Source organism: Alligator mississippiensis, chromosome 15, assembly GCF_030867095.1.
Source record: "Alligator mississippiensis isolate rAllMis1 chromosome 15, rAllMis1, whole genome shotgun sequence".
In the NCBI taxonomy this organism is placed as follows: domain Eukaryota; kingdom Metazoa; phylum Chordata; order Crocodylia; family Alligatoridae; genus Alligator; species Alligator mississippiensis.
The window spans coordinates 12,664,062-12,690,881 of record NC_081838.1 but is presented as its reverse complement, the minus strand read 5'-3'; the positions used below and the strand labels follow the sequence as shown (position 1 = coordinate 12,690,881).

General features: G+C 66.2%; 5 protein-coding genes across 5 annotated transcripts; 3 read left to right on the top strand and 2 right to left on the bottom strand.

Moving 5' to 3' along the window:
* The first annotated feature begins 4,554 nt into the window (after window positions 1-4,554).
* Window positions 4,555-7,856, top strand: EFNA1 (ephrin A1). Its single transcript, XM_019497231.2, has 5 exons — window positions 4,555-4,680; window positions 5,795-6,090; window positions 6,293-6,358; window positions 6,718-6,768; window positions 6,928-7,856. Exons 1-5 carry the CDS (start codon window positions 4,592-4,594, stop codon window positions 7,041-7,043), a joined length of 618 nt encoding a protein of 205 aa, XP_019352776.1. The 5' UTR covers window positions 4,555-4,591; the 3' UTR covers window positions 7,044-7,856.
* Window positions 7,857-8,717: 861 nt separating this feature from the next.
* On the top strand, window positions 8,718-10,569 carry SLC50A1 (solute carrier family 50 member 1). The gene is made up of 6 exons (XM_019497232.2): window positions 8,718-8,826; window positions 8,938-9,015; window positions 9,108-9,231; window positions 9,325-9,486; window positions 9,635-9,754; window positions 10,002-10,569. The coding sequence occupies exons 1-6, from the start codon at window positions 8,759-8,761 to the stop codon at window positions 10,101-10,103; spliced, it is 654 nt and encodes a 217-aa protein (XP_019352777.1). The 5' UTR covers window positions 8,718-8,758; the 3' UTR covers window positions 10,104-10,569.
* A 2,859-nt stretch (window positions 10,570-13,428) lies between these two features.
* DPM3 (dolichyl-phosphate mannosyltransferase subunit 3, regulatory) lies at window positions 13,429-14,122 on the bottom strand. Its single transcript, XM_059719423.1, has 2 exons — window positions 14,022-14,122; window positions 13,429-13,808 (listed from the first exon to the last, which is right to left on the bottom strand). The coding sequence occupies exon 2, from the start codon at window positions 13,784-13,786 to the stop codon at window positions 13,508-13,510; it is 279 nt and encodes a 92-aa protein (XP_059575406.1). The 5' UTR covers window positions 13,787-13,808; window positions 14,022-14,122; the 3' UTR covers window positions 13,429-13,507.
* A 1,909-nt stretch (window positions 14,123-16,031) lies between these two features.
* Window positions 16,032-17,794, bottom strand: KRTCAP2 (keratinocyte associated protein 2). The gene is made up of 5 exons (XM_006264296.4): window positions 17,705-17,794; window positions 17,324-17,478; window positions 17,065-17,128; window positions 16,689-16,755; window positions 16,032-16,237 (listed from the first exon to the last, which is right to left on the bottom strand). The coding sequence occupies exons 1-5, from the start codon at window positions 17,706-17,708 to the stop codon at window positions 16,117-16,119; spliced, it is 411 nt and encodes a 136-aa protein (XP_006264358.2). The 5' UTR covers window positions 17,709-17,794; the 3' UTR covers window positions 16,032-16,116.
* A 111-nt stretch (window positions 17,795-17,905) lies between these two features.
* TRIM46 (tripartite motif containing 46) lies at window positions 17,906-25,204 on the top strand. Its single transcript, XM_059719422.1, has 10 exons — window positions 17,906-18,656; window positions 19,435-19,690; window positions 19,969-20,312; window positions 20,524-20,667; window positions 20,935-21,030; window positions 21,139-21,392; window positions 21,715-21,836; window positions 22,790-23,089; window positions 24,084-24,381; window positions 24,474-25,204. Exons 1-10 carry the CDS (start codon window positions 18,594-18,596, stop codon window positions 24,847-24,849), a joined length of 2,253 nt encoding a protein of 750 aa, XP_059575405.1. The 5' UTR covers window positions 17,906-18,593; the 3' UTR covers window positions 24,850-25,204.
* The last annotated feature ends 1,616 nt before the right edge of the window (window positions 25,205-26,820 follow it).

Below are 26,820 nucleotides of genomic sequence, written 5' to 3'. Positions count from 1 at the left end.
TTGCCAGGTATCTCCTTGCAGAGACATCCCCAGCCTGATGTTCCCCAGCGACCCCAGGTACAGCGTCGGAGCCGGCCCAGGAGCGCGGAGCAGCCCGGAGCCCACTGGGTGCCATCCCCAGGTAAGCAGAGTCGGGGCAGGCAAGCAGAAGCCCCGAGTGACGGACAACCCCAGTGCTCTGTTGCTTTGGGTCCTGCCTGGGCAGAGGGCCTGGATGCTGTGCGCTGGCTGGCTGGCGCTGGGAGGCGCAGGGGGCTCCAGCATGGCTGCACAGTGCCCTCCTGCCCCACAGGTCAGGGTCCAGAGGAGCCTGTGTGGCAGGCCCACCAGCACGTGCTACTCGTGTCCATGCGACTGCGCATGTATGATCATGTGCTTGTGACCAGAGCACCATGCTCTCTGTCCCAGCCCCTCCCAGGGTTCAGGGCTGGGGGTGCAGTGCCCAGGGAAGGCCAGGGCTGGGTGGTGCTCTGTGCCCCTCTCCCTGCAGCCCGCTCCTGCAGCTCCAGCCGTGCCCTCATAGGACACAGCATGCTCCCTGGCACAGCTGCCCAGTACACATAGATGTGACACTGGGGCTGCAGCTGGGCCCGGGCTGTGCTCAGGCCCCAGCCGCCCTCCAGGCTGTGGCTGTGGCTGCCAGGCAGCACAGCACAGGGGTGGCTTCCTCCCTCCCACCGGCCTGGGCTTGTCTGGGTGCGGGAGGAGACGGCAAAGGCAAACCAGTCTGACAGGTCTTGTGCCCAAAACCTCTGCAGCTGGGGGAGGGGAGGGAAGGGGGCGGGTGCAGCTGCCCCCTGGATCCAGGCATGGGTGGGGGAGGGGGGGGGGTGTCTGCCCAGGAAGAATCTGGTGCTTGGCAGAGGCTGGTGGCATGGTCCAATTCCCAGGTTCCTCCTGCTGCCCCTGTGGCTGGATGGATCCCACCCAGGTGTGGGGTGTGGCAGTGCTTGGGGAGCCACGGGGGGTGTTGGAGCCTGGATGTAGGTGGTGTAAGGGTCTCTTGCCTCTGGAGCTGCAGGCCGCTCTGCCCCTGTACACAAGACATCCTGACAGCCCCATGGCAGGGGCAGCCCTGCGGCCTGCAGAGCCCCCAGGAGTGGAAGCGTTGCAAGGCCCATGCCCAGCGCCAAGCCAGGCTATGGCCCTGGACTCCCGTCCCTCTGTCCATCTCAGGTGGCAGGAGGGTGGAGACTGTGTTCTCAAGTACTCCATCGGTCCATCTGTCTGTCCCCCTGGCTGGCAGTACCTCCCCTGACCACAGGGCCGTGGGGGGTGCCAGCCTGGCTGGACACAGGGACTGGGTGCCAGGTTGGACGTGCAAGGGGGTCTGACTCGGTCGCCTACAGGTATGGCTGCTGTGCATGCAGAAATCCCTTTTGCAGCTCAGCTGGGACTTGGTACTGCCCCACAGCCAGCCCGGCCCAGCCCAGCATCTTGGCTTCGAGCAGCTACAGCTGGGCTCCATGACCTGGTACCTGTGTGCAGGCTGGGCATGGGGCACAAGCAAGTCCATAGGCCTGCTCTGCTGACCCCAGCTTTGCACCCCCCACCCCTGCACACAGTGTTATCTGCTCCCATAGGTCACTGCCTGCTGCTTTTTGTGAATCTCCAGCTCCCAGAGTCCGAGGGTTGTGCTGCCTGTGAAGTCCCTCAGACGTGGAGGGACCTGGCGCACAGCACCTGCACCGGGAGGTGAGTGCATGGACCATGGCAGCACCAGTGACAGCTCAGGGCCTGACCGGTGAGTTGCAGTGGCACGGGGCTGGAAGCTGTGTTGCCTGGGAGTGGGGCAAGGGACTGGTCCTTGCTCCTGCCTGCAGCAACACCGGGCTGGCTCCTGGCAAAGCTTCTGGCACGTCTCTGGCCTTGTCCCGCCCCACGTGAGCCCCACCCCGGGCCTGTACCTGCCAGGCTGCACGCAGCTCCGGCCTTTGCCCCCGTCATGGGACCCAGCAGCCAATGACATCACCATGCACCCAGGTGCTCCCTGCATCCTGATAAGCCATAAATAGTCTGTCACGCACTTGTGCGAGACATAAACACGGGTGCACAAGGGCTTACCTTTGCCTCATACACATCACCAAGCGTGTCCTGGGCATTGACCCTTCCTAGCACTGTGTCCCCCTCCCTAGGTGTCATTGAGCCTACACTGAGATGTGTCCAGCATCCCGGGGACAGGGGGTGCAGGGCAGCCCCCAGGCCTCACTGGCAGGTCACAGGGGGCTGGCAGGACCCCTGCACCCTCTGCTCTGGCTCCCGTGACCTTTGCTCAGAGGCAGGCAAGTACAGCATGAAATCCTGGCTCAGATCCTGTTATCACCTCCTGGGAGTGGGGTGGGTGCCACGGCACGGGGAGCAACCCAATGGTGGGTTCAGGTTGTGTGGACCCAAGAAGCTGGGCCGAGCTGGTTGAGTCAGATCCACTGAAGGGGGTGGCTGCAATGCCAGAGCAGTCAGGGGCATCCCTGTGACATTGGCTGGGCATTCAACCCCCTCCCTTCCCCAGGCAAGCCAGTGTCAGCAGGCCCTGACAGTGCTTGGAGCTGGGGCCCTGGCAGCTGCCCTCCCTGGGGGCATCATACAGGGACCCCTACCTCAGCTAGCTCCAGCTTTGTGGGCTGCATTCTGCTCGTGGTGAAGCAGCAGGTTGGGGCCAGCACCAGGCCTAGCTATGAAGAGGCAGGAAAAGAGGAGCAAAGTAGGGCCCCTGGCCCCTGGGCCAGGTGCACTCCAGTTACAGCAGCAGTGCCAAGACTCTGCCGTGCTCCTGAGCCCTCGGTGCGTATCAGGGGAGCGCTCCCAGGCTGGCTTCAGCCAGCGCACTGCCTGCCCGCGCCGTGTCGGGCATGCAACATTACCCACAATCAATGGATCATTATGTAATAAACAAGGGGAAAGCTGTTTTGCAAACGTGGCTGAGTTATCACTTCTCCACGCCGCGGCAAAGCATCTCTCCATGCGGCTTAACAAGAATGGATCGGTGTTGGGGGCAGATCCTGGTGATAGTGAGCTGCCACGCGCCTGCCAGACAGCACTGCAGACGGGACGTGCTGAGGGTCCAGCTGCCTGCGAGGCCCCCTCCTCCCCTGCGAGCCTCGTGGGAAAGGGCCTCTCCTGCCTGGAGTTTCACTTCCACAGGCCCACTGAGAACGGGGCAGGGGCAGGGGGACTCTCTGTTTGTCAGGGGCTGGCGCAAATCCCCAGAGAGAGGAGCAGCTGATAAGGGCAGAGAAGAAGGGCTTTTTAATCTGGCTCCCTCCTCCTGGCCCTGGCCCTGTGCCTTATCAGCAGCTCCCTTCCCCCACCCCAGGTATCCAGCTGTTTCTGAAGTTCCCCAATGCCTCAGGGAGGGTTTGCGCTGAGCCTGCAGGCCCTGCTGCCAGGCCAGGACAGCCCCTGCCTGCCTGCAATGTGCAGCCCCCGCTTGAATCAAGGGAGCTCCCACCCACTTCTACGGTGCAGGGTTTGGGCACAGTCCAAGCACAGTACCACAGCGCAGCTGAGCCCGGCCCCCATGCAACAGGCAAGGGGATGTGTGAGATGAGGGGCTCTCAGGGCTGGGACTTTGTAGGGGCCCTGGGGTCAAGACCCAGCACTGTCTGGCCAGCAAGGGGTTGTTCCCACTGCCCCAGTGAGGAGACCTACATGCCCTTGGGTCCTGCCAGTGGCCCCATGTGTTCTTGTTGTGCTGCTGCGTGTGCAGAGAAACATTCCCATGTGTGCACGTGAGTGAGTAGGATCATGGAGTTAGAGTGCATTATCCGACCCTTAGCAGAGAGGCGCAGGACATGCTGTTCCTATCCCCTCCAGCCCCTTTGTGGAAGCTGCCCACAAAGGAGGCTCTGAGCCTCCCTGGGCGCGCGTGTGTGTGTGTGTGTGTGTGTGTGTGTGTGTGTGTGTGTGTGTGTGTGTGTGTGTGTAGGCTGCACCAGGTGTCTGCTTGCTGCCATCCCGGGGGTTGTGTTCCTGGTGTGTGTCGGCGCCAGCTGCGTGCATGGGCACAGTTCTGTGTTGGCTTGGCGTGCTGCTCTCGGTGGTGTGGCATCGCCACACATGATGTTGGCATGTGTCTCCATGTCGGCGCACAGGCCCATGTTGCAGTTGTGGGGGCCATGCTCCCAGTGGCGTGACGTTGCCACGTGTGCTGTTGGTGTGTGGCTGTCAGTGCAGGGCCCTGTGTTATAGCTGTGGGGGCCGTGTTCCCAGTGCTGACATGGCCATGCCATGCGCGCCGTTGGCGTGTGCCTGTCAGTGCACGGCCCCATGCGGTCGTGGGTGCTGTGACATTGCCACGCGTGCTGTTGGCGTGTGGCTCTATGTCAATGCATAGCCCCATGTTGCAGTTGTGGGTGCTGTGTTCTCAGTGGCGTGACACTGTCACGCGTGCTGTTGGCGTGCGGCCCCGTGCGGCGCACAGCTCGGAGCCGGGGTCGGGGGTCGGGGTGCAGGGCCGCGCTCCCCGGCCTGCCCCAGCAGCAGGAGGAGCCTGGGAGGAGCGGGGCGGGGCGGGCGCGGGGAGGCGCCGCGGTACAAAAGCAGGCGGCGGGGCCGGGTAGAGGAGTGAGCCCGTGCAGAGCCGAGCCGGGCCATGGCGCTGTGGGGGCTGGCGCTGCTGGGGCTGTGCTGGGGGGTAACTGCAGACAGGCACACGGTCTTCTGGAACAGCTCCAACCCCAGGTGAGGGCCGGGCCCCGAGCTCGGGGGGTGGCCCCTGCCCGGTGAGGTCCCACGCGGCCCCGGGGCAGCCGAGCGACCCGGCCGGCTCTGCCGCGCGCGCTCGGGGCCGGCTGCTCCCGATCCCGGTCCCGTCCCGGCGGAGTTTGTAAGCAAGTTTGGGGAGGGGGAGCGGGCGCGGCTGAGTCAGGTGCCCCCGCACTGCTCCGCGCCGGGCTGCCCCGCGCCCTTTGTGCCCGGCCGTGGATGAAAGATGGAGCCGAGGGGCTGGAGCGGGCGCGACCGGGGCGGGAGGCGCCGCCGCCTTTGTTTGTTCCCGGCCCCGCTCCCGCACCTGCCCGGCTCCCGGAGGAAGCTGCCCTGGGGGTCCCGTCCCGGGGGGGCCAGCCCTGGTGGCTCCATGCGCGGCCGCAGCTGCGCCCGCCCCGTCGGCGGCCCCGGCCGGACTGGCAGCGCTCCCCGGTCAATGTTCAAGCGGGGTAGGCACCTGGCAGGCGGCCTGGCCGGGGTGAAGTTCGCGGGGGGGGGAGCCAGGTGCGGGGGGGCCTTCCTTTCCCAGGCCGGGAGAGGGGCCTCTTCCTTCCCGCAGGGGCTGGCGGGCGGCCAGGGCACGGCACCGGGGGCAGGAAGCCTGTTGACAAACATGTTGTTGGTCCCAGTTCCTCTGGGCCCTGATCTGCCCGGGCTGGGGGGTGCAGAGGCCACAGCTGCGACGTGCCTGGGGCTGGCAGCCCCCCCCCCCGCCCCCACTGGTGAATATTGGCTTTGCTTACCCTGTCTGGGGGCCCAGCCCGGGAAGGGGCAGCCCAGGCGCCCCATGGTCAATGTACATCTGCCTGGTTCCCCGGCCTTGAGCAGACAGAGACAGGAGACAGGCTGTCTACCCCCTGGGGCTCCTGGGGAGCCAGGAGGGGCCCAGGCTGAGCTGGCCTGGAGTTTATGAGGTGTCAGACCAGGCACATTGTCCCTCTCGTCCACCCTGTAAAGCTCCCAGGGGCAGAGGCCTCTGGCAGGACACACCTCTTCCCCCTTTCCACCATCCTGGGCCGGGCACAGGGGTGCTGGCTGCAGCTCGTCGGCACTGTGCCCCTGTGCTGACTGCCCTACTCTGCACCAGGTTCTTGTGGGACGACTACGTGGTGGAGGTGCGGCTCAATGACTACCTGGATGTCATCTGCCCGCACTACGAGGAGGGCAGCTCAGGCGCCCACGCCATGGAGCGCTACACACTGTACCTGGTGGAGCATGAGGAGTTTGTTACCTGCAAGCCGCACTCCAAGGACCAGGTGCGCTGGGAGTGCAACAAGCCGATGGCGCCACACGGCCCTGAGCGCTTCTCGGAGAAGTTCCAGCGCTTCACACCCTTCACGCTGGGCAAGGAGTTCAAGGAGGGGCACAGCTACTACTACATCTGTGAGTGACCAGGGCCCTGGCAGGGCTGGGATGGGAAGGGTCTGCAGGGTGCATGACGCTGCCCTGACCCAGCTCCCTTATCTGTCTCTGCCTGGGGCTGGGGACTCCCCCCGGCCAGCCAGGGTCCCAGCAGTAAGACGGGAAGCAGCTTGCCCTGGAGCCAGGGCCCCTGGTCCCTCTAACCTGTGTCTCTCCTCTCCAGCAAAGCCCATACACCACCATGGGGACACCTGCCTGAAGCTGAAGGTGACTGTGGTCGGCAAAGCCAGTGAGTACCTCCAGGTGCTGAGTCCTGCTGCCCCCCTGCTGCCAGTGTAGCCCCTGCATCCCTTCCCCTCCCCCGACCCATCTCACCCTCTGCGGCCCCCAGGTGCCAAGCGGCCGTGGACAGGAAGCCTGAGTCATGGCCCTGGCTGTACCCTTGCAGGCAGCTGCATTGCCCGCCCACCCGCTGAGTCAGAGTCTGGCCGCAGCCCCTGGCCAGCCTGGGGGCAAGGGGTGGGGGTCTCTGTGGCATACCAAGTGCCTGCCCCTGAAGCGAGGGGTGTGGTGGGGTGGGCTGATGCTGGAATGGGACGTGACTGCTGCGGGCTGCCCTTCACCTGCATCTCTGCATTTTCTTTCCAGCTCAAACGCTGCCTACCCCCATCCCCACGCAGCGGAGCAGGATCCTGGCAGGTATGGTTCAGGGGCAGATGGGTCTGCAGAGATGGGGCAGCCACAGAGGGTGGGGGGTGGTGCCAGAGGCTGCCACGGGCTGGAGGGTGGGCATGCAGTTGTGGCACTAGCTACAGGCAGCACGGGGCTTACGCCACTCCTGGACCCTGTCCCCTGCAGATGATCCAGCACAGCATGTCCTGCTGAGTGTGGGCCACAACACAGCGATGCGCAGGAGCAGCCCCGTTGCCCTCCTCAGCCTCCTCCTTCCCCTTCTGGTGCTGCCTGGCCTGTGAGGCCCAGCCCGGCCCGGCCACATGGACTGAGTGGCAGGACGGCGGAGGACAGAGTCCGCGGGACAGAGGAGCAGGCCCCACATAGTGGCTGGCCTCCTGCGTCTGTGAAGCACGTGTGCATGCCTCATGCACACCCGTGCCTAGCCAGTGATCCCCGCACAAGGTGGCAGCTGAGAACTTGTCAGTATTAGGGGTCCGGGGACCCAAAGCTGAGCTGGAAGCTTGTGCCTCAGCCCTGCAGGGAGCAGTGGGACCCTGGGCAGGGATATACTTACTCCCCTGCCAAAGAACAGAGACGGCAAACACTTCCTCCCCACACTGTATAGTGCCTGTGGGCTGGCCTGGAGGAGCCACCTCTGAGTGTACAGCATGGATATGTCCTGCAGGCAGGGCATGCACAGCGGGGCATGTCCTGGGGACCGGCCCTCGTGCTGGGGCTCAGCCATAGCCCGTGGACTTGTGGCCATGCTGGTGGCAGCCTGGCCTACTGGAGCAGGACCTCTGGAAGCAGTGGCCTGGGACTGGAGCGGGTCCTGGGAGAGAACCTGGAGCCACAGGAGGGTGACAGTGCTGGGACAGTGCCCCCAGCCCTGGAGTACCAGCATCTGCCAGCCCTGCAGGCACCGAGGACATGCAGCATTGGGGGCTGCTAAGAGCATTGCCCCAACCCCCTTGTCCCACAGCAGACTGAGCCTGGAGCCCAGGACTGTGACCCTCCCTCCTCAGCCCCTTCTCCTTCTCCTTCATCTGTGCAGCTTCCTTCCTCCTCCGGGAGTTTTTATACGTTTTGTTTGGAATAAATAACAGAAAAGAGCCGGGTGCTGCTGCTGGCAGTGAGGGGAGCCTGGTGGGGTGTGCTGGGTGCGGGGCCATAGCAGCAGGCATTAGCACTGCTGCCTGCTCCTCTGCTTCCTTAGGCTGCTGGGCACGGGGGACGGTGGGCTGGGGTGGGGGCCCCGCTGCTGGGGCGGTGCAGCCCCTGGGGGCCGCCAGTGGAGCAGAGGCTCTAGTCTCTCCGCCCAGTGCCGAGGCTGTGTACACTAGTTAGGTACTCGGCCGTGTTTGCAGAGGGCGTTGGACGGGAAAGGGCTGGGGCAGCCAGGACCTGAACACAGGGGCGGGGGGGGGATGCGATGCCCAGGCCGGACCGAGGGGCCGGGCCAGGTTGCTGTGCCGCCCCCCCCGTGCGAATGCCCGGCACCGCTGTAACGAGCTTCAGGCCCCTGGCGCGGACGGGGCGGGCGGAGCCGGACGTGCAGGGAGGGGAAGGGCAGCTCCCGCCGCGGCCACTATCCTGCCCGGGGCCCAGGACGGAGCCCTGTTCGCGCCGCGCCGGGCGCAGACCCCGCAGACCCCCGCGCCCGGCGCCCCTGCCCAAGGGCGGGGGGGGGACAGACCCCGGTTGCCAGAGCGGGGGGCGGAGGAGGACCGGGGGGGCAGGTCTGGGGGGGGTCAGTCGGGTGGTGGCTGCGGGGAGGGGGGCGCTTGGGGGGGGCAGGTCGGTGCCCAGCACTGTCCAGGGTGCTGCGGGGGCACTGGCGGGGGGGCCGTGCGGCGTGGGGGCGGGATTGTCCCGGGGGGGGGGGTCCTGCGGCGCTGTGTCCGCCCCACCGGGCCAGGGCGGGCTCAGACACGGGGAGGGGGAGGGGGGAGTTTGGAGCGCGCATGCGCAGGCCCGTGCCCCGGGCGGGGGGGTGCGGCCAGCCGGGGCCGCCATGGAGCCGTGGGCGCTGCTGCCGGTCGCCTGCACCGCCTGCTCGCTCGCCATGTTCGCCACCGGCCTGTGAGCACCGCCGGGGGAAGGGGCATGGGTGCGGGGGCAAGTTCGTCCTCCCCGGGGCCTGCAGCCCTGCCCGCCCCACGCCCCGTGCCCCAGTGCTCCGGTGTCCCACAGGTCGGACTTGCGCCAGATGGTCATGACGCGCAGCGTGGAGCACATCCAGTTCCTGCCCTTCCTCACCACTGATGTCAAGTAGGTGCACCCCCGGCGCGCCCGCTGCGGGGGCATAGGGGGCGGCAGGGCCGGTGCCCCCGCACAGGTAACACCACCTCCTCCCCCCACAGCAACCTGAGCTGGCTGAGCTATGGGTGCCTGAAGCAGGACTGGACCCTGATTGCCGTCAACACTGTGGGCGCCACGCTGCAGACCCTCTACATCCTCGTCTACTTCTACTTCAGCCCCGAGAAGGTGCTGGGCCACCCTATCCCCCGGGGCGGGGGCAGGGGTGCCCGACGGGGGCGCGTGCGCCTGCCCTGACTGCCCTCTTCCTCCCTCGCACAGCGCCGCGTGCTGCTGTGGAGCCTGGCCCTGCTCGGCCTCCTGGTGCTGGGCTACTGCTACTTCAGCCTCCTGGTGCTGGACCTGGACACGCGCCTGACGCGCCTGGGGCTCTTCTGCAGCACCTTCACCATCAGCATGTACCTCTCGCCTCTGGCAGACCTGGTGCGTGGGCAGCGAGGGGTGGGAGCAGGCCACAGGGCGCTGGGCCTGGCTCAGGGTGCAGCAGAGCAACCCAGGACCAAGAGGCTGCTGCACAGTGGGGTAAAGCCCAGACCTCCCTGCGCTGGTTGCAGCCCCCGCGTTCCTACAGGCCAAGATCATCCGGACCAGGTCGACCCGGTGCCTGTCCTTCCCCCTGACCGTGGCCACTTTCCTGGCTTCCACCAGCTGGACGTTGTACGGCCTCCAGCTGCACGACCTCTACATCATGGTAAGTGCGCAGGTGCTAGGGTGGGGGCTGTTCCCTCAAACCCCAGCTGCAGGGGTCACATCCCCAGGGAGTGCCTGTGTCCTGCCACCCCTTTCCCCCTGCCGCTGCCTTGTGACCGGACTCGGGCAACGGGCATTGATTTCAATTAATGAGATGCCATAGGCCAATAAAGCCCCCAGCAATGCAGCTGACAGAGCAGCAGCCAGGTCCCTCCAGGTCGCCACATGGATCTGTGCTCTTCCACCAGGTCCCCAATGTGCCTGGGATTGTCACCAGCCTGCTGCGGTTCTGGCTGTTCTGGCAGTACCCCCCAAGTCTGGACAAGCCATACAAATCCCTGCAGGCCTGAGGCGAGGCAGGGCGAATGGCCTGGGGACAGACGGAGCCGTGCTGAGCCCATGACAGGTGCTGAGCCCACCTCACCCCAACCCCCGGTGTTGAGTAATGAAGGAGAAGGGACCCACCCCCCACTGTGATTCCACCCTGGAAAAGCTGCATCTTCCACCCATTCCAGCCAAAGACCCCCCCCCCCCATTCACCCCCACTGCACAGCCATTGCCGGGTGCCTGGGAGAGCTGCCCAGTGCCACAGTGGGCCTGGGCTCCTGAGCATGTAGGGCTGCACCAGCACCCCCTTGGTGATGGTCAGCTCCCCTCCCACTTCCACCCCCTGCTCTAGGCAGTGCTCCCAGGAGAGGTGCAGGGGGCCAGGCAGGCTTCAGAGGGCTACGCTCCCCTCTGCTGGATGCTTGGGGTTGTTTTTACACAGTTAAAAGTGCCTTTCAATAAATCAGAGCCACTTCCTGGCATGTGGAACCTGCTTCCTTGTTCCCTAGATCCACCCTCCCAGGGACACAGAGCTGCCACAACTTGGGCGCAGCAGATGTGGGGAGGACAGGACACCTGGGATGAAGTGAACAACGGGCTCAAGCCCAGTGGCTCGCAAGGGCAGGCAGCGCTGGCTGCTGTGGCAGGTTGAGCAGCGCCGCGCTGCGCCGCACCACACCCTCCTGGCAGGGCTTGCTGCAAACTAATAATGCAGCCACGTTGCAATCAATTTGCCTCTCAATTGAACGAGCCCCCAGCCAGCAGAGATCAAACCAAGGTCGTGCCCGGGCTCTAATCAAACTCAATTAAGGCATTCACAGCGATGGGCACGAAGCTGGCAAGTGAGCCGGGTAGCAGCCAGTTCAGATCCCGCGGTTGCACAATGTCAGCTCGATTTTAGCAGAACAACCGCCCTGTGTCTGCGGGGAGGCCCTGCCAATTCCCAGATGCCCATCCACTGCCGGCCCTGTGGGGCTGCTTGGTCTGGTAAACACCCTACTTCCACACAGCGCGCGCGTGGCTTCATGCAGACACTCCCACTCCCCAGCCCAGGGTGGAGTCATGGGAACCTTGGCTGGGAGGCAGCGACATGTGCAGAGCTGTTTCTACTAGACTCGTACCTTGGTGAAGGGCGGAGAGGGATGACCCCCAGCTTGCCAGCTCTGCCAGGGTCAGTGGGCGAGGCTGAGATTGGCCTCCCTCGGGCAGCCTCAGGACAGAGGCAGCAACCCAACGGGACTCAGTGTTACCTGGACCTCAGAGGGGTCTTGGAGGTTGTGGAGCGCAAGCCCAAGGCACGGCCCAGCCAGGTAGAGAAGGCAGCTTGCCCTGCAGTCATGTGGCATGTCCCGAGCACACCGTCACCACTGGTGGTTGCAGGCCCAGCTCCTCCCAAGCACACTCACCTGTTCCAAGCCTGGGAGCAGCTTGGGAGTCACCAGCAGGTTTCATAGATACAGCTGGGACCCCCTCCCCAGGGAGGCAGGTACTACTTGCTTCTCATCTACTCCCAGTGGAAACTATCTCTGCACAGCTGCTCCTTGCTGAGCTCAGCGCTCCTGCCCAGGTCCACAGGCCTGGGAGTGGAGGTGAGCTGGGCTGCCTGGATACAGCAGTGAAGGCCCAAAACCCAGTGCTCAGACATCCCAGAGCTCTGAAGATGCCTCTCCCATCACAGGGGCGAGCATGGATGCCTCTCTGAACCCCCAGCACCAATACTGGGAACTGTGAGCCTTCCCTGGGCTCAGCAAGAGGCAGAGGAGCAGGGACAGCAAGCCAGGGGCAGCAGGCCCAGGTCCTTGCAAGGTAAACCCAGAAAAGAGCCTGCTCCCATGTAAGGGCAAGGGCCACAGCCCCTCAGGCAGCACTGCGGGCTGGGGAGTCTCCTCTGCCTGCTGCGCATCACACCCAGCATGCATCAAGGAGCCTGCAGCCAAGAGCTGCTGTGCAGGGGGAGCCAGCACCTGGAAGGCTGCTGCAAGGGGACTCTGGAAACCCCGGAGCAAAGCCCCAGGCCTGCCACCCAGCTAGGCGCTGCCCTTAATGAAGGGCTGAGTGCGGGTGCAGCCACAGGAAGGACCTGCCTCGCTGGCATTGTTGCTCAGGAAACAGCTAATTAGTCGCTCCTGCTAATTAGCCCGATGCCTCCCTCCCTCCCGATACCAACAGCTCCTTTTGCAGAAGGATGCGCATCCAGTAATTAAGAACAAGAAAATCCTTGGGCTGGTATGTGAGAAACTTAGGGAGCCTGCCAGGGGGGCAGGCCCCAGCCTGTGTCAGGCACCGGCACCACCCACCTGGCTGGGGAGCCATGTGGGCTGTCCTGTCTGTCAGGGCAGGAGAGACCCAGGGACAGAGCCCCTGGGGTCAAGGCCAGAGCTCCTCAGGGAGACAGGCCCTGTTGGTAGCACCCCTCAGCAGTGGCTGGAGAGAGCAGCCAGTCAAGCCATGCCACTGCAAGGGCAAGGACAAGCTACAGCTCCCTGGAGAGCTCCACCAGACCTGGCCCAGCAGTGCTGCCAGGTCCGCTCTGCCTCCTCCCCACGGCTTCTCAAGCTCACAGGAAATGGGAATCCTGCCCATTTCTCTGGGCTTGCCAGGCCCACCCATGAGGCCATGAAGAGCCCATGGCACCCAGCCCCGGGTGTTACCATGCTCCACAGGTACCACTTGGCACCCGAGTGGGAAAGAATGTGCTTGTCCCAGTCCCCTAATGAGAGTCCTAGGCCCCAGCTGCTGCCCCATGGATAGAAAACCTTGTGGCTCAAGCAACCAGAGAGAGAGGAATCCAAGGCAGGGTGGGTTCTCTGCGGCCCTGGTGACACGTGAGCAGGGTAGTTGCGCTGCAGGGGAATGCCTGGACCTCGCATACCTCAGGCACCTGGCAAGGCCTTCCCAGCTAAGCGCCAGATGTGCAGAGTCAGCCAGGCTGGGGGATTCCTAGGAGACAGCCCAGAATCTCTCTGCCTGTTAGGAACAGCCCCAGGATTGTTGCCAGCCCAGGGCCCGACTGCCCCAGCACACCTGAGCCAGAAGCACCGTGCTCAGCAGCACCACGCCAAAGCTGCAGCCAGACACTGACTCAGAGGCAAAAGCACCAGCCAGTGAGTCACTAGGGCTGCCCTGAGGGACCCTGGGGTTTCCCCAGGCCTGGGCTGTTTCCAAAGGGAACCCGACCCTCGTAGGCCTGCATGCGCATGGAGCTCTTGGAAGCTGGTGGTGCTGCCCTGGCCCCTAGGCCCCCCTTGGTGCCTGTGGGGAGCCAGGCCTTGCCTGACAGCAGCTGCAGGCACCAGCCTACACCCCAGCACCAGCCACTGCTCCCCAGAGCCACCAGCAAGGCTCAGGCTCAGTCACCAATGCTTTATTGTGCTCGTCAGGAGGTCCCGGGTGCATCATTGCGGATAGGCCCTGCTCCACGCCGGGGTCAGAACTGCAGCCCGTACTGGCTCAGGTCCGCTCTAGCCTCTCGAATCTGCTGCTGGAGCTCCCTGGCCGCCGCCTCGCAGTCATTGAACGTGGCCACACGGTAGCCCACAGTCGCCAAGGAGTAGCAGCCGAATGCCACCAGCAGGTATGCGGGGAAGGGCCACAGCACCTGGTGCAAAGGCTCGGGCAGGTGTGGGCCCAGCGGGGCCCAAGCTAGGGCAGCCCAGGCGGTGCCCAACAGGGCCAGGCCGCACAGCCACTGCGCCAGCTTCGTCATGGCGGGTGGGGGCACCGGGCAGCTGCGAGGGACAGACGATGGGTAAGGGGCCGCCTGGCTGCTCACCCCCCAGCACAGCACCCCAGGCTCCCAGGATCGGGCCCATCCTCCCCCTCAAGCCAATCTGCCCCCCCCCGCCGGGCCCATCCCATCCCCCAGGATCGGGCCCATAATCCCCACCCCCTGGATCAGGCCCATCCACCCCCCACCTCCTCGCCCCCGACGCGGCGCCCACCTAGCACAGCCCTGGCAGCTCCCGCCCGTCGCAGGCCAGACGTCATGCGGGCGCGCCACCGGCGACTCCGCGCATGCTCCGCGCCCGGCCTGCCGGGAGTTGTAGTTCCAGGCCGGGAACCCACCCCCGTGGCCACAGGGCCGCAGGAAGCCGCAGCAGGAAGCACCTGGCTTCCGGCCCTGGCTGCAGCGGAGTGTGGGGCCAGGGAGCTCGTGAGGGCAAAGCAGAGCCTGCCCTTCCTTCCCAGCCGGGGCCGCGCGGACGGCAGAGCAAGCCCCGAGCAGCCGCTGGCACCGCGGGGGCAGGGTGCAGGTTGCCTGTCTGGCCCAGGCCCCGCAGGCTATTGCTGCACCACCGAGGACACCCCGGAGCCGTGCCAGCTCGGGCTCTTGGCCTCGGCCCCGTATTGCCAGCAGCTCCCAGCCTGCTTCCCATGCACCCTTGTACTGCATCCCCCTCCCTGGCCAGGATGCAGCCGGGCTGGGAATGTGCTGGAGGAACGGGGTGGAGCTGCACCTTTGTTCTCCTGCCAAGCTCCCAGGGCTGCCAGGCCGAGCCGGCACAGCCGTGTTGCAGGCCAGGACAGCAGCTGTGGGGAAGTGGGCCCACGGCCAGCCAGCAGTGCTGGGGGCAGGCAGCCTGGATCCAGGGGCAGGGGCGACTGGGCCGGCGACTGGGCCAGCACCTGGCGTTAGGACGCAGCACTGGGGCCTCCGCTGCCATGGTGCAGGCAGGACACCGGCCCCAAACAGCAGCCAAGAGTTCTCGGCCCGGCCCAACCAGCCGCGTGCTCCCTGCTGGAGCCAGAGCCTGCTCCTACCTGCCTGGCCCTGCTGGGATTTTCCTCGGGGTGCAGGCCTAGACAGACACTGTCAGCACATTCTCACTCACAGGAGCTCCCCGGCAGACAGCCCTCACCCTGCCTGCTCTCCTGCTGAATCACTGTCTGCTGTCGCAGCTGGGCAGACAGAGCCTGGGTCCCCCACGCGCTACCCAGGCCAGGCTCAGGTCCACCCTGGGTTCCAGGAGTGGGGAGGAAGGCAGGGTGTCCACTAGCCCAGCAGCCCCACGCTGAGCCCAGCCCTGCCCAAGTGGGACCGTTAATCCCAACAGCCCCAGGGGGCTAAGCACAGATTAGTGCCATCCCTGTCCCGGTGGTTTAGCCAAGAGCCCAGGGCCAGCTCCGAGTCAGCCAGCAGCTGCCCCCTCCAGCGCGCTAAGTGTTACTGAGCTTGGCTTGAGGAACGCGGCCAGTCTCTGATGCAGCACAGCATCTGCCACAACTCGCGGTGCAGAAGCTGGTAATGCCAGGAGATGCCCTGGGGGGAGACAGTGGGAACAGCCGCAACGCCTTGAGACTGACAGGCTATAAACATGAAAGGCAGCAGTTTGGGGAGGTGGCAGCCTGCCCTTCCTCAGGGGCACCGGGGTGCCACATGCCCTGGGAACAGCCAGTGATCAGCGCTCCTTGGGCAGGACCAGCTGCCTGGGTCCTTCTGCCGCATGGTCTCTGTTGCCCCTCTTCCCCCATGAGGGAGCTCCACCTGGGCAAGGAGGGCTCCAAGGGGCCAGGCAGTGTAAGGGCAGCATCTGCCAGGAGGTGCTGCCTGCTACTGGAGCAGCAGAAGCTGCCAGGGCCACGTTGGCGGGGGCAGAGGGAGCACAGCACTGCCCATACTTACCCTGCTGCCATGGTGATGCCCCTCTGGGCCTTGGCTGGCTCCAGTCCCCATTGCCAGCAGTGTTTGCCTGTGCCACAGCTCCACCTCCTGGGGGCAGCCAGCACTGCTGAAGCCAAGGCAGTCCCATTGGCAACACTGGGGCCTGTGTTCGACCAGTACACCCTGCTGTAGCCTGGCCCATCTCCCTGGGGGCAATCCCTGCATGGGCACGAGGAGAGGCAGCCTGGGCACAACCATGCAGTGGGGAAGGGAGACGGGGGGCGTGTCCCATGCTATGGTCCAAGGAAATCCAGGGAGACGGGGCTTCAAGGAGCTGCTGGCAAGAAGGTACAAACAGGCTGCTTTATTGGTCACTGCAGAGTCCTGGGCTGGCCAGGGGGCTGCCCCCTTTGCCCCGCAGAGGGCCAGGGGCATCAGTTCCTCTTCTTGCCTTTGCCAACAGTCTTGGTGGGCACAACGACAGGGGCGGAAGACTGGTAGAGCGTGGAGGAGATCTTGTTGATGTAGTAGAGGTCAACCATGGAGAAAATGAGGCTGGGAGGGGAGACCAGAGTAGAGTCGGCAACATGCCCCTGCCTCCAAACAGGGCATGTTGTGCTGCCCGTGGGGAGGGACACAAGCCTTCAAGGCCAAGCTGGGGCTCCTGGGCCAACACCAGGCCCAAGCCACACACGGGTGCATCACACTGCAGCTGTGGCCGCAGGGCTCATTCTTCCTGCAGCACTGGGTGCTGGCCCCTGCCGCTGGGCTGAGCAGCCCTGGGGTCTGGCTCTGCTTGGCAATGCTGCCCTCCCCATCACCCGCTTGAAACAGCCCTGGCAGCGCCTCAGGGGCAAAGCCTCCCAGAAGCAAGCACAGTCCATCAGGATGCTTCTGGAGCACTCTCAGATGCAGGGCCAGGCAACAGGGATCAGCAGGCCACTATCCAACCCCCTTCACTGGTAGTGCCCTGTGCACCCCCTGCCAAGACAGCCTGTGCACTCACCAGGTGGTCACACAGACCCTGTGGATGAGGCCGGAGGCGAAGAGAGCAAGCAGGAGGCACACGAGGACTGCAGGGGAGAGAAGGGGAGTCATTCAGGGATGCTGGGCAGGGAGAGGTTGAGCCCTGAGGTGGTGAGGGCAGCACAGGGGGACCCGCTCCTGGAGGCAGAAAGCCGCAAGAGGGGCAATGTGGGGTGCAACCCGCCACTGCAGAGCCCTCGGGCCCTGGGAGGGGCAGCCAACAGGCCTCCAGGGCAGGGGTGGGCACGTGGGGCAGCCCGCAAACCCTGGGCAGAGCCAGTCCCAGCATATCCCGAGGCATCAGCCCCAGCCCCCCCCCCGGCTGTATTAACCCCCCTCCCGCCATGGGGACTTACTCTCAGGGAAGATCTTGGCCTGGAAGCCCTTGCCGAAGATCAGGCTCTCCAAGTTGTTGAAGGCCTGGGCTGAGCTAAGGAAAGGAGCAGGAGAATGGCGCAGGGCATCATGTCCCCCTTCCCCCGCCTGACCCTGGGGGCCAAGGATACAGTGACACCCCCCGGGGCGCCCAAGGTCCTGGGGACCTCCCTGCCCCAGGGCCAAGGACACGCGACCCCCACCCCCAGGGACCAAGGACACCCCCGGGGCGGAGGATACGGTGAGGGAGCAGAAGAAGAGCGCGGAGCCCAGCAGGCCGCCCTGGATGGTCAGCCACTCGGAGGAGGCCAACTGCTTGCTGTACATCTGCATCCCCGCGAACAGCAGCAGCGACAGCAGCGACGACAGCGCCAGCGACGTGCCCGTGCCCACGGCTGCGGGGACCACCCACGGGTCACGGGGGGCTGCCCAGCACCCGGGCCTGGTGGCTGGGGGCCGGCCGGCAGCGCCCGGGCGCCCCCACGCGTGTCCGCCCCATGGCCCCGGCTCGCGCCTCCCACGCGTGTCCGCCCCACGAGCTCGACCCCACGCGTGCCCGCCCCACGCTCCGATGCACGGCCCCGCGGGCCCCCCTGGGACACGTCACGGGGTCCCCGTTACCCATGATGCCACTCGAGGCGCCCCCGGCGCGTCCGGCCCGAGACTCCAAGCGGCCGGCGCGGGCTGCGGCGCATGCGCAGTGCGCTCTGTCCCCGGCCTGGCAGCACTGCGCAGGCGCACCGTGACGGGCCGATCGGGAAGGGACACGGCAGCGCTGGCTCGGCCAGTCCGCTACGCAGGCGCAGTTGGGGGCGGCTGGCGAGCGGGGGCTCCGCCTGGCGGCCGCGCGGCGTCACTGCAGCTGGCGGCGTGAGCCGCGGCGCCCCCTGCAGGGCGAGAGTGGGCATAGCAGCCGCCCCAGCCCCGTGCCCCGGGGCCCCGGTGCGGGGCTGGGACCGGGATCGGGGCCCCCGGGCTGGCACCGCCGCGCTTCCCTCGGGAGCACGGGGCTCGGCGGCAGAGTCCTGGGGCTGGGGCTCGGGCGGGCCTCGCCGTGCAAGGGGCGCAGGGCCGGATCGGGGCCGCCCGCTCCCCCCCTGCCCGGTGCCAGCGGCCCGTGTCAGGGCTGCCAGCCCAGGACCGATCCCCGCCGCGTCCGCCCCGCGCCGTGCGGGGCAGCCCCCGGGGCACCGGCGCCCCCAGCCCCCCCTCGCGTGCCCGAGACCCCGCGGGACACGCGTGGCGGGACGGGGCTCGGAGCCTGTCCGCGCTGCTGCCCCGGGCCGCCCTGCCCCGCACGGTGCCCCCCGCGCCGCAGCCCCTCGTCCTCCGTGCGGCGCGGGAAGACCCCCCCCCCCCGGGGCGCGGCCCCGGCCCCCCCGGCGGATGCTGAGCGCGGTCCCGAGGAGCATGCGCGCTCCCCGCCCCCCCGCAACCGAGCGCGGCGGCTGCAGGCGGCGGAGCGGTGCGGGAGCGGGTGCGGGTGCGGGACAGCGGCGGGCGCGGGGCCATGGCGGAGGGCGAGGACCTGCAGAGCTTCACCTGCATCATGGACGCGCTCGTCCGCATCAGCGTGAGCGGCGCGGGGCCGGGCGGGGTGCGGGCATCGCGGGCGCGGCCCCATTGTCTGTGCGGGCGGGCAGGCGGGCGGGGGCAGCCGGGCCGAGCCCCCCCCGTGCCCCGCACCGCCCCGGCCCCCGCCCCGGCCCGCGGCTGGGAGGATGCGGAGCATCCCTGCAGATCCCGTCTCCATGGCAACCCGCGCGGCGCTCCCGGGGCTGCTGCCAGGCAGCGGCAGCTCCCGCTCCCCCCGGCCCGGCCCGGCCCCCCCCGCCCTCCCCCCCGCTTTGTGTCTGCGCCCGGTGCCGGGCCCGGCAGCCATGGCCTCGCGGCGCGGCGGCAAGGTGAGTGCGGGGCGGTGCGGGGGCCTGGCCGCCCGCCAGCGCCCTCCTCCCCCCGCTCGCCCGCCCTGCGGGTGCGGGTGCGGGTGCGGGTGCGGTGCGGGCGGCCCCCACTCCACCCTGGCCCGGGGGCTGCGCCCGCGTCCTTGAGCCGCACCTTGGCCTGGCTCGTGCGGCGGGGGGCCGGCCCAGCTCTTTGTCTGCCAATGGCTCCGGCTGCGGGTGGTGCGTGGGGACCGACCCGCGCCTCCCCCACCCCAGCCCCTGGGTCCACATCCAGTGCCAGGGCCCACGCCCGGCCCAGCCCCAGGCTCCTGCTCCTGGCCCCGTGAGGGTGCTGGTGGGTGTCGCTGCAGATGCGCTGGCGGAGGCCTGGGGAACCCGAACTCTGCAGCAGGGCCGGGGCGCGAGCGTGAGCCCAGGTGACGCTGGCCCTCGGCCTCTCCACAGACCAGCATGAAAAACATGGAGCGGGAGCTGATTTGCCCGGCCTGCAAGGAGATGTACAAGCAGCCGCTGGCACTGCCCTGCACGCACAACGTGTGCCACGTTTGCGCCAGCGAGATCCTCATGCAGCATGGCTACCTCTGCTGCGACCCCAGCTCTGAGCCCTCCTCGCCTGCCTCCACGCCGGCCACCCGCAGCCCTCGCCTGGGCCGCAGGGTCGTGCCCAAACCTGAGCGCCTGGACCGGCTGCTCAAGACAGGTGGGGACAGGGGGCATGTCCCTACCCAGGGGGCTGGGCCACAGCTTCCCCATCCCTCCGAGTGCAGGGGGCCAGGGAGGGGGATTCCCTGGGGGTTGCTGTGTCCATGGGGGTGTGGGCTGAAGTGCCAGGCCTGGGGTCAGCCCAGGCAGAGAAGCTGTTCTGGTCCAGCAGTCAGCGCTGGAGGGGCCTGGGGCCATGGCAAGGAGTGGGCAGCCATGGGCACATCAAAGGCTCTGGCCAAGCTCCTTGTGATGGGCTCTGCTCCCCTCCCCCAGGCTTTGGCACCTACCCAGGGCGGAAGCGCGGGGCCGTGCACCCTCAGACCATCAGCTTCCCATGCCCAGCCTGCAAGCGGGATGTGGACCTCGGCGAGCGCGGTTTGAGCAGCCTGTTCCGCAACCTGACACTGGAGCGGGTGGTGGAGCGGTACCGCCAGAGCGTCAGCATCGGCAGCGCCATCATGTGCCAGCTCTGCAAGCCACCGCCGCTGGAGGCCACCAAGGGCTGCGCTGAGTGCCGGGCCAGCTTCTGCAATGAGTGCTTCAAGCTCTACCACCCCTGGGGCACTCAGAAGGCCCAGCACGAGCCCACCCTGCCCACCCTCACCTTCCGGCCCAAGGTGGGCACCTGACACAGCCCCCGGCTCTGGGGACAGGGGCTTGGGTGCTCTGGCCTGCTCCATGACATACGTGCAGCGGTGTGGGGCTCTTGATGCCAGGCTCTGACTAGGCTGGGGGTGCTTGGCCCAGCTGTGTCAGGGGAGTCAGTGCCTGAGTGGGAGGGGGAGCAGGAGCACCAGGCAGGCACTGACCTCCCTGCTTGCCTTGCAGGGCCTGCTGTGTCCAGAGCACAAGGAGGAGGTGACGCACTACTGCAAGACCTGCCAGCGGCTCGTGTGCCAGCTCTGCCGCGTGCGCCGCACGCACACCAGCCACAAGATCACGCCCGTACTCAGCGCCTACCAGGCACTCAGGGTAAGGGGCTCAGGCTGCTTCTCCTGGTGCAAACAGGGGGAGAAGGAGCAATCTGCCCCAATCCTGCCCACCTGCTGCACCTGGGCTCCACTCGATTCCACATGGGGGAGCCCATTTAAACCCACAAACTGCGGCTGCACCACCTACCAGGCTTCCTCTGGCCCTGGTGCCTCCCAGCAGCTGCTCCCAGGCAGGTTCTGCCCTTGCCACCTATTCCCAGGCAGGTTCTGCCCTTGCCACTCACCGCTGCTCTCTGCCCCTATGCAGGAGAAGCTGACCAAGAGCCTGGCCTATATCCTGAGCAACCAGGACATGGTGCAGCTGCAGATCGTGGAGCTGGAGGAGACAGTGAAGCACACTGAGGTGAGGGGCACTGCCGGGGCAGGGTGGTCCAGCCTGTGCCTGGTGCCCTGGGAAGGAGGCACTGCCTGCGCCTGGCCCCATGCTGACTTAGCTCTGCTCTGGCCACAGGCAAATGGGTCTCAGGCCAGGGAGGAGGTGTCGCATCTGATCCAGGGCCTGTGCACGGTGCTGGAGGAGAAGCGGGCGACACTGCTGCAGGCCGTTGAGGAATGCCAGCAGGAGCGGCTCACCAGCCTGCACACCCAGATCCGTGAGCACCAGGCCATGCTGGAGAACTCGGGCATGGTGGGCTATGCCCAGGAGGTGCTCAAGGAGACTGACCAGCCCTGCTTTGTCCAGGCCGCCAAGCAGCTGCACCACAGGTACTGGATCTGGCTCCCCACAACCACACTAGCCGCAGTGGGTGATGCACCCTGAGCATGTCTTTGCATGGGCAAGAAGTGCCTGGCCCTGGGGGAGCACAAGCGAGGGACGTGGTGCCCAAGCCCTGGGCCCCCACTTGCTGGGAGCCCTGCCCCTGTGGTGCAAGCCCCGGGACCCATTCCCACAGGGCACCCTGCCCTCCCATGCCAGGACATTCCCCACTCCCCCCATGGTGCAGGCATGAGAGCCTCGGGGCATGGCTGTGCCTGGAAGCCACCAACCTGGGGTGCTGAACTGACACCCCAACTCTGGTCACTCTAGGATGCTCAGGGCCACAGACTCACTGCAGAGTTTTCGCCCTGCGGCCACGGCGTCCTTCAGCCACTTCCAGCTGGACGTGAGCCGGGAGATGAAGTTGCTCACGGACCTGACCTTCGTCAAAGGTAACCGTGGCAGGAGTGGGCATTGCCAGGAGCACACAGGGCAGAGCTCTGTGCTGGGGTGGGGGGGCTCCCAGGCGGGCCCCACACCCCGTTCCACCTGCAACTGGGTTAAGGGCAGATGGACCAGTCCCAGTCTCCTTGGAGCCAGCTGCACTCAGGACCCCAGCCCAGGGTGTGCAGAGCTGGGCCTCCCTGGAGCCTGTCTTGCTGCTCAGTCCCAGGGCAGGAGAAACTCCTGCTGGCTGCAGCGGGCACAGGTCTGCACTGGGATCCCTGCATCAGGGAGGGTGGGTGGGCAGCGTAGGTGACGCGGCAAGGGCTGGACGCAGGCGCAAGGGCACAGGACACAGCATCGGAGACAGATGGGTTAGCAGGCGGCGGCCAGGGCCCCGCAAGGGCTGTCTGCGCTCCCTCCCGATGGAGCAGGTGCCCCGTCCCGCACTGGGCCCCGCGGCTCTGTTCAGACCTGCTTCTACCTCTCTTTGTTTATAGGCTGCGGCCGCTGCTGAGTCGACACTGAAGTCACCGAGGCAAGTCACCCCCGCCCCAACGCTGCCCCTGCTCTCTCTGTCCCCCTCCTGCTCCCTCCCTTCCGCCGTCTGCCCCCACCATTCCCTCCCCAGCCCCCCTCCTGCACCACCTGGCCCTCTGCCGTCCTCCCATCTCTGTCCCATTCTCATGCCTCCATCCTCTCCTGCTGTCTCCATGCATCCCCCCCACCTTCCCCCTTTCTCTCTTTCTCTCTCTCCCCCCTACTTGCACACAGTCTGCCTGGTCCCTGGAGCCTCTCAGCAGCCCGCCCCTGTGTCCCCAGTCCCTGGTGCCCAAACGCAGTCTCTGCCGTCGGCCCTCGGACTCCTGCTGGTTGTGCGTCCATCCGGACCCCCCCCTGCGTCTGGCCGCTCACCCGCCCACTTGCGGGGGCTGCATCTGACACCTGTGTCTGTCCACAGTGCCTGAGGCCCCAGTGATCGACACACAGCGCACCTACGCCTATGACCAGATCTTCCTGTGCTGGCGCCTGCCACAGCACTCGCCGCCTGCCTGGCACTACACCGTGGAGTACCGCAAGACTGACACCAAGGCCAAGGCGCTCAAGCTATGGCAGCGGCGGGAAGAGGTGCGGGGCACCAGCACCCTTGTGGAGTACCTGGACACCGACAGTGTCTACGTGCTGCGCGTCCGGGGCTGCAACAAGGCCGGCTTTGGAGAGTACAGTGAGGACATCTATCTGCACACGCCACCTGCCCCAGGTGAGCTCCCACCTGCACACACCCATGGCCCAGGTGAGCTCCTATCTGCACACGTACACGGCTCAGGTGAGCTCCCACTTGCACATGCCCACGACCCAGGTGAGTTCCTATCTGCACATGCCCATACCCCAGGTGAGCTCCCACCTGCACATGCCCATGCTTCAGGTGAGCTCCTACCTGTACATGCTATTTGCTCAGGTGAGCACTAACCTGCACATGGCTGTGCCCCAGGTGAATGCCTACCTGCACACACCCATGCCCACACCCCAGATGAGCACTGATCTGCACACATCCACGGCTCAGGTGAGCTCCCACCTGCACATTCCACCTGCCCAGGTCAGCCCTGACCTGCACATGCCTACGCCCCAGGTGAGCACCCACCAGCACACGCCCACACCCCAGGTGAGCTCCCACCTGCACATGCTCATGGCCCAGATGAGCTTCTTCCTGCACACACCCATGCCACCAGTGAGCTCCCTGCATATGCCCACACCCCAAGTGAGCTCCCATCCACACATGCCCATGGCCCTGGTGAACACTGACCTGCACACACCCACACCCCAGGTGAGCTCCTACCTGCACACACCACCTGCCACAGGTGAGCTCCCACCTGAACACACCCACAGCCCAGGTGGGCACTGACCTGCACAGTCCCACACCCCAGGTGAGCTCCTACCTGCTCACACTGCCCACACCAGGGGATGGGGGCACCTGCCTGTACACACCACCTACCGTGGGTGAGCAGGTAGGCATCTACCTGCATGCACCACCTGCCCCAGGTGAACTGGGGGGATGCGCCCAGCCATAGACCCTGTGGGCTCAGACGAGGCTCTGGCAGACTCTGGGCTCCCTGGGGCCGTGTCTGACATCCCCACAGCAAGCCGCTCCAGCCTGTGGCATGTGTGACCCAGCCCCAGAGCCCTGCAGCCATCCCGGGGCACAGCCTGGGCCCAGCCTCTCCCACCCACACCCAACCCTCTCCATTCCCTCCCAGTCTTGAACTTTTTCCTGGACAACCGCTGGGGCTTCAGCCGGGAGCGCTTGGCCATCAGCAAAGACCAGCGGGCCGTGCGCAGTGTGCCCGGCGTGCCCATGCTCTTCGCTGCCGAGCGCCTCATGACCAGCTGCCACCTCTCCATCGACCTAGTCATAGGGGACGTAGCCATCACCCAGGGCAAAAACTACTGGGCCTGCTGCGTGGACCCCAGCTCCTACCTGGTCAAGGTGGGCGTGGGGCTGGAAAGCAAACTTCAGGAGTGGTTCCAGGTACCACAGGATGTGGTGAGCCCCAGGTAAGCAGGGGGACAGGTGGGGTTGTGGACCTGGCACGGGAGGTGTCCGCATGTCTGTGGGCTGTGGCTCATGCTGGTGGCCTGCCCAGCAGGTACGACCCAGACAGTGGGCACGACAGTGGGGCAGAGGACACCACAGTGGATGCGTCGCCCCCATACGCCTTCCTGACCATCGGCATGGGCAAGATCCTGCTGTCCCATGGCTCGGCCTTGACCTCACGTGACCCCAACGGCTGCACCGTGCCGCTGCCCCCACGCATCGGCATCTGCCTGGACTACGAGCAGGGCAAGGTGAGCTTCTATGATGCTGTGTCCTTCCGGGAGCTGTGGGAGTGCGGCGTGGACTGCTCGGGGCCTGTTTGCCCGGCCTTCTGCTTCATCGGGGGCGGCGCGCTGCACCTGCAGGAGCTTGTGGCTAGCAAGCAAGAGCGCAAGGTCACCATCGGCGGCTTCTCCAAACTGGACTAGCGGGGCCTGGCTGCCGGGTTGGCAGCTGCCAGTGGGACCCCAGTGCCAGCCTGGCCTCACCTTCCTCCCAGGGGTGCGCTCCAGGGCCTGAAGGTATAACAGGGGTCCTGAGCCACGGCCCAGTGGTGGGGCCACAGAGGCTGACCCTGCCTGCAGGGACCCAGCCCCAAGTCAAGGCCCAAAGCCACGTGGTGCCTCCTGGGCTGGGTAGTCTCTGGGCTGGGTAGTCCCAGGCCGGGCTGCTGCCCCTCCCCTGGTGCCCCGGAGCGGTTGGCTCCTGGCAGCAGGTGTGAATCCAAGGTTACAAACAGACCTGGGAGCAGCAGCTGGCTGCAGGGGCAGGGATGGAGGTGAGGGTGGGATTGGGGTGGAGGGGCCTGGGTGCAGGGATGGGGGCGGGATGGGTGAAGGTTTGGAAGGTTTTTACTGGTTCATTTTTCATGTGCACACGGAGCTGTCAAGCCCGACAGGGTCCAAGTGGGGCGGGCACATCCCAGGGGCTTCCTCACCCCCAAGCGCACCGGGCTGTGAAATGAAACCCCCCACCCACAGGTTTGGGCAAAGGGGGCTGCTGCCTTGGGGGTGGGGGGCACCACTGTTCCCACGAAGGGCCTGGCACGACCCTGGGCAGCGATCCCTGTCCCCCCGCCCCCCACTGCCACTCACCGCACCCGCTGCCTGTGCTGCACGCGTCCCTCCACCTGTAGCCCCCGCCCACCAGGGCTACGCGGCTTTGCCCTGTGCCAGCGCTGAGCAGCAAACTGTCCTTTTTGTACTTCCTGCCCTGTGCCCAGCCGCGGGACGCGGGAGCGGGGGCAAGGCACCACGGCCAGCTGCCACCCTGGTCCAAGGGCTGGCTCTGTGCTGCTGCAGTTTTCATGGTTCTGTACTGAACAGTCGCTGTATTTTCATGGTTTCCTACAATAAACTGCAATGCCAGAGACCTGGGGGCAGAAGGGACCACAGGGGCAGGGGCCCAGGGGCTCTGTATGGACAGGGGTTACCCCAGCACAGGGAAGCCAGAAGTCTGGGCTGTGAGTGCAATGCATACGCTTCGCTGCCAGCAGCTGCCAGGTGTTCCGTGGCCCAGGCCTGCCTGGTGCGTGCAGCACAGGCACTCCCTGTGGAGCATGAGCACATCCCTGGGGCAGGGCCCTGTGCAGTGGGCTGCACCAGGGTGCCCAGACTGTGGGGTGCAGCATAGGCCAGCAGAGGGCAGCACAGCCCTGGAACCCAGCGCTGCGGGCACAGGGCCTCGATGCACCCATGGGTCCAGGCACCAGAGCAGCTGCCCTTGTCTAGGTCATGCTGCAGGTGCCTGCTGGGCCAGAGGATGCAAGGGCAGGACCAGGCACCCATGTCCCTGTCCTGGAGAGGCCCCAAGGGCTGGTTCTTAGTTCCTGGTTCCTGAACCCACATTCTTCCGTGAAAGGGTGGCATTTTTCCGCTCACCTGGCCCCAAAATAGATTACAAGACTTGTAAAGCGCTGAAGATTGTTTGTGCAGAGGGCTGGGCATGCTGCCTGACAGAAATGGGCCTGCCTGGGCATTTCCAGGGCCCTCCATACCCAGCCCAGCTCAGCCCAGCCCAGGAATCTAGTGGAGGGGCCCAGCCTTTACCAGGGGCTTCCAGTGGGGAGCAGAGTGCCTGGGGGTGGCACCCATGGGGCCTCATTGCCAAGGGCAGGCTCTGGCCATTGGAACTTGGGTTCAGGCCACAGAGGGAGGCTCCACCAGCAAGGCAGGCTAGCGGGTTGCAATGGGCACGGGCAGGGGCTGTTACCATTGCGGGCACTCACCTGCGGCTGGGGGTGGCTGGGGCACCTTGAGCATAGAGCAGGAGGCAGCTGGCAACTCCGTTCCTCCCAGTGTCGGGGCAGGGAGGCCACTGCAATGGGGGAGGCCTGGGAGAGCCCCAGGCTGTAGTCCCCACACCTGCCAGGGCTCTCCAAGCCAGGGACCCTAGGGCCT

What these genes read in the sequence shown, in the direction of transcription:
- EFNA1 (XM_019497231.2), top strand. Translation starts at nt 4,592, where the DNA reads ATGGCGCTGTGGGGGCTGGCGCTGCTGGGGCTGTGCTGGGGGGTAACT. An exon ending in TGGAACAGCTCCAACCCCAG is followed by an intron (nt 4,681 to 5,794) that starts GTGAGGGCCGGG and finishes ACTCTGCACCAG; the next exon opens with GTTCTTGTGGGACGACTACG. An exon ending in GACTGTGGTCGGCAAAGCCA is followed by an intron (nt 6,359 to 6,717) that starts GTGAGTACCTCC and finishes TTTTCTTTCCAG; the next exon opens with CTCAAACGCTGCCTACCCCC.
- SLC50A1 (XM_019497232.2), top strand. Translation starts at nt 8,759, where the DNA reads ATGGAGCCGTGGGCGCTGCTGCCGGTCGCCTGCACCGCCTGCTCGCTC. An exon ending in GCCATGTTCGCCACCGGCCT is followed by an intron (nt 8,827 to 8,937) that starts GTGAGCACCGCC and finishes GGTGTCCCACAG; the next exon opens with GTCGGACTTGCGCCAGATGG. An exon ending in TCTACTTCAGCCCCGAGAAG is followed by an intron (nt 9,232 to 9,324) that starts GTGCTGGGCCAC and finishes TCCCTCGCACAG; the next exon opens with CGCCGCGTGCTGCTGTGGAG.
- DPM3 (XM_059719423.1), bottom strand. Translation starts at nt 13,786, where the DNA reads ATGACGAAGCTGGCGCAGTGGCTGTGCGGCCTGGCCCTGTTGGGCACC.
- KRTCAP2 (XM_006264296.4), bottom strand. An exon ending in GGCCAAGATCTTCCCTGAGA is followed by an intron (nt 16,756 to 17,064) that starts GTAAGTCCCCAT and finishes TCTCCCCTGCAG; the next exon opens with TCCTCGTGTGCCTCCTGCTT. An exon ending in AGGGTCTGTGTGACCACCTG is followed by an intron (nt 16,238 to 16,688) that starts GTGAGTGCACAG and finishes CTCCCCTCCCAG; the next exon opens with CCTCATTTTCTCCATGGTTG.
- TRIM46 (XM_059719422.1), top strand. Translation starts at nt 18,594, where the DNA reads ATGGCGGAGGGCGAGGACCTGCAGAGCTTCACCTGCATCATGGACGCG. An exon ending in GCCAAGCAGCTGCACCACAG is followed by an intron (nt 21,393 to 21,714) that starts GTACTGGATCTG and finishes TGGTCACTCTAG; the next exon opens with GATGCTCAGGGCCACAGACT. An exon ending in GCACACGCCACCTGCCCCAG is followed by an intron (nt 23,090 to 24,083) that starts GTGAGCTCCCAC and finishes ATTCCCTCCCAG; the next exon opens with TCTTGAACTTTTTCCTGGAC.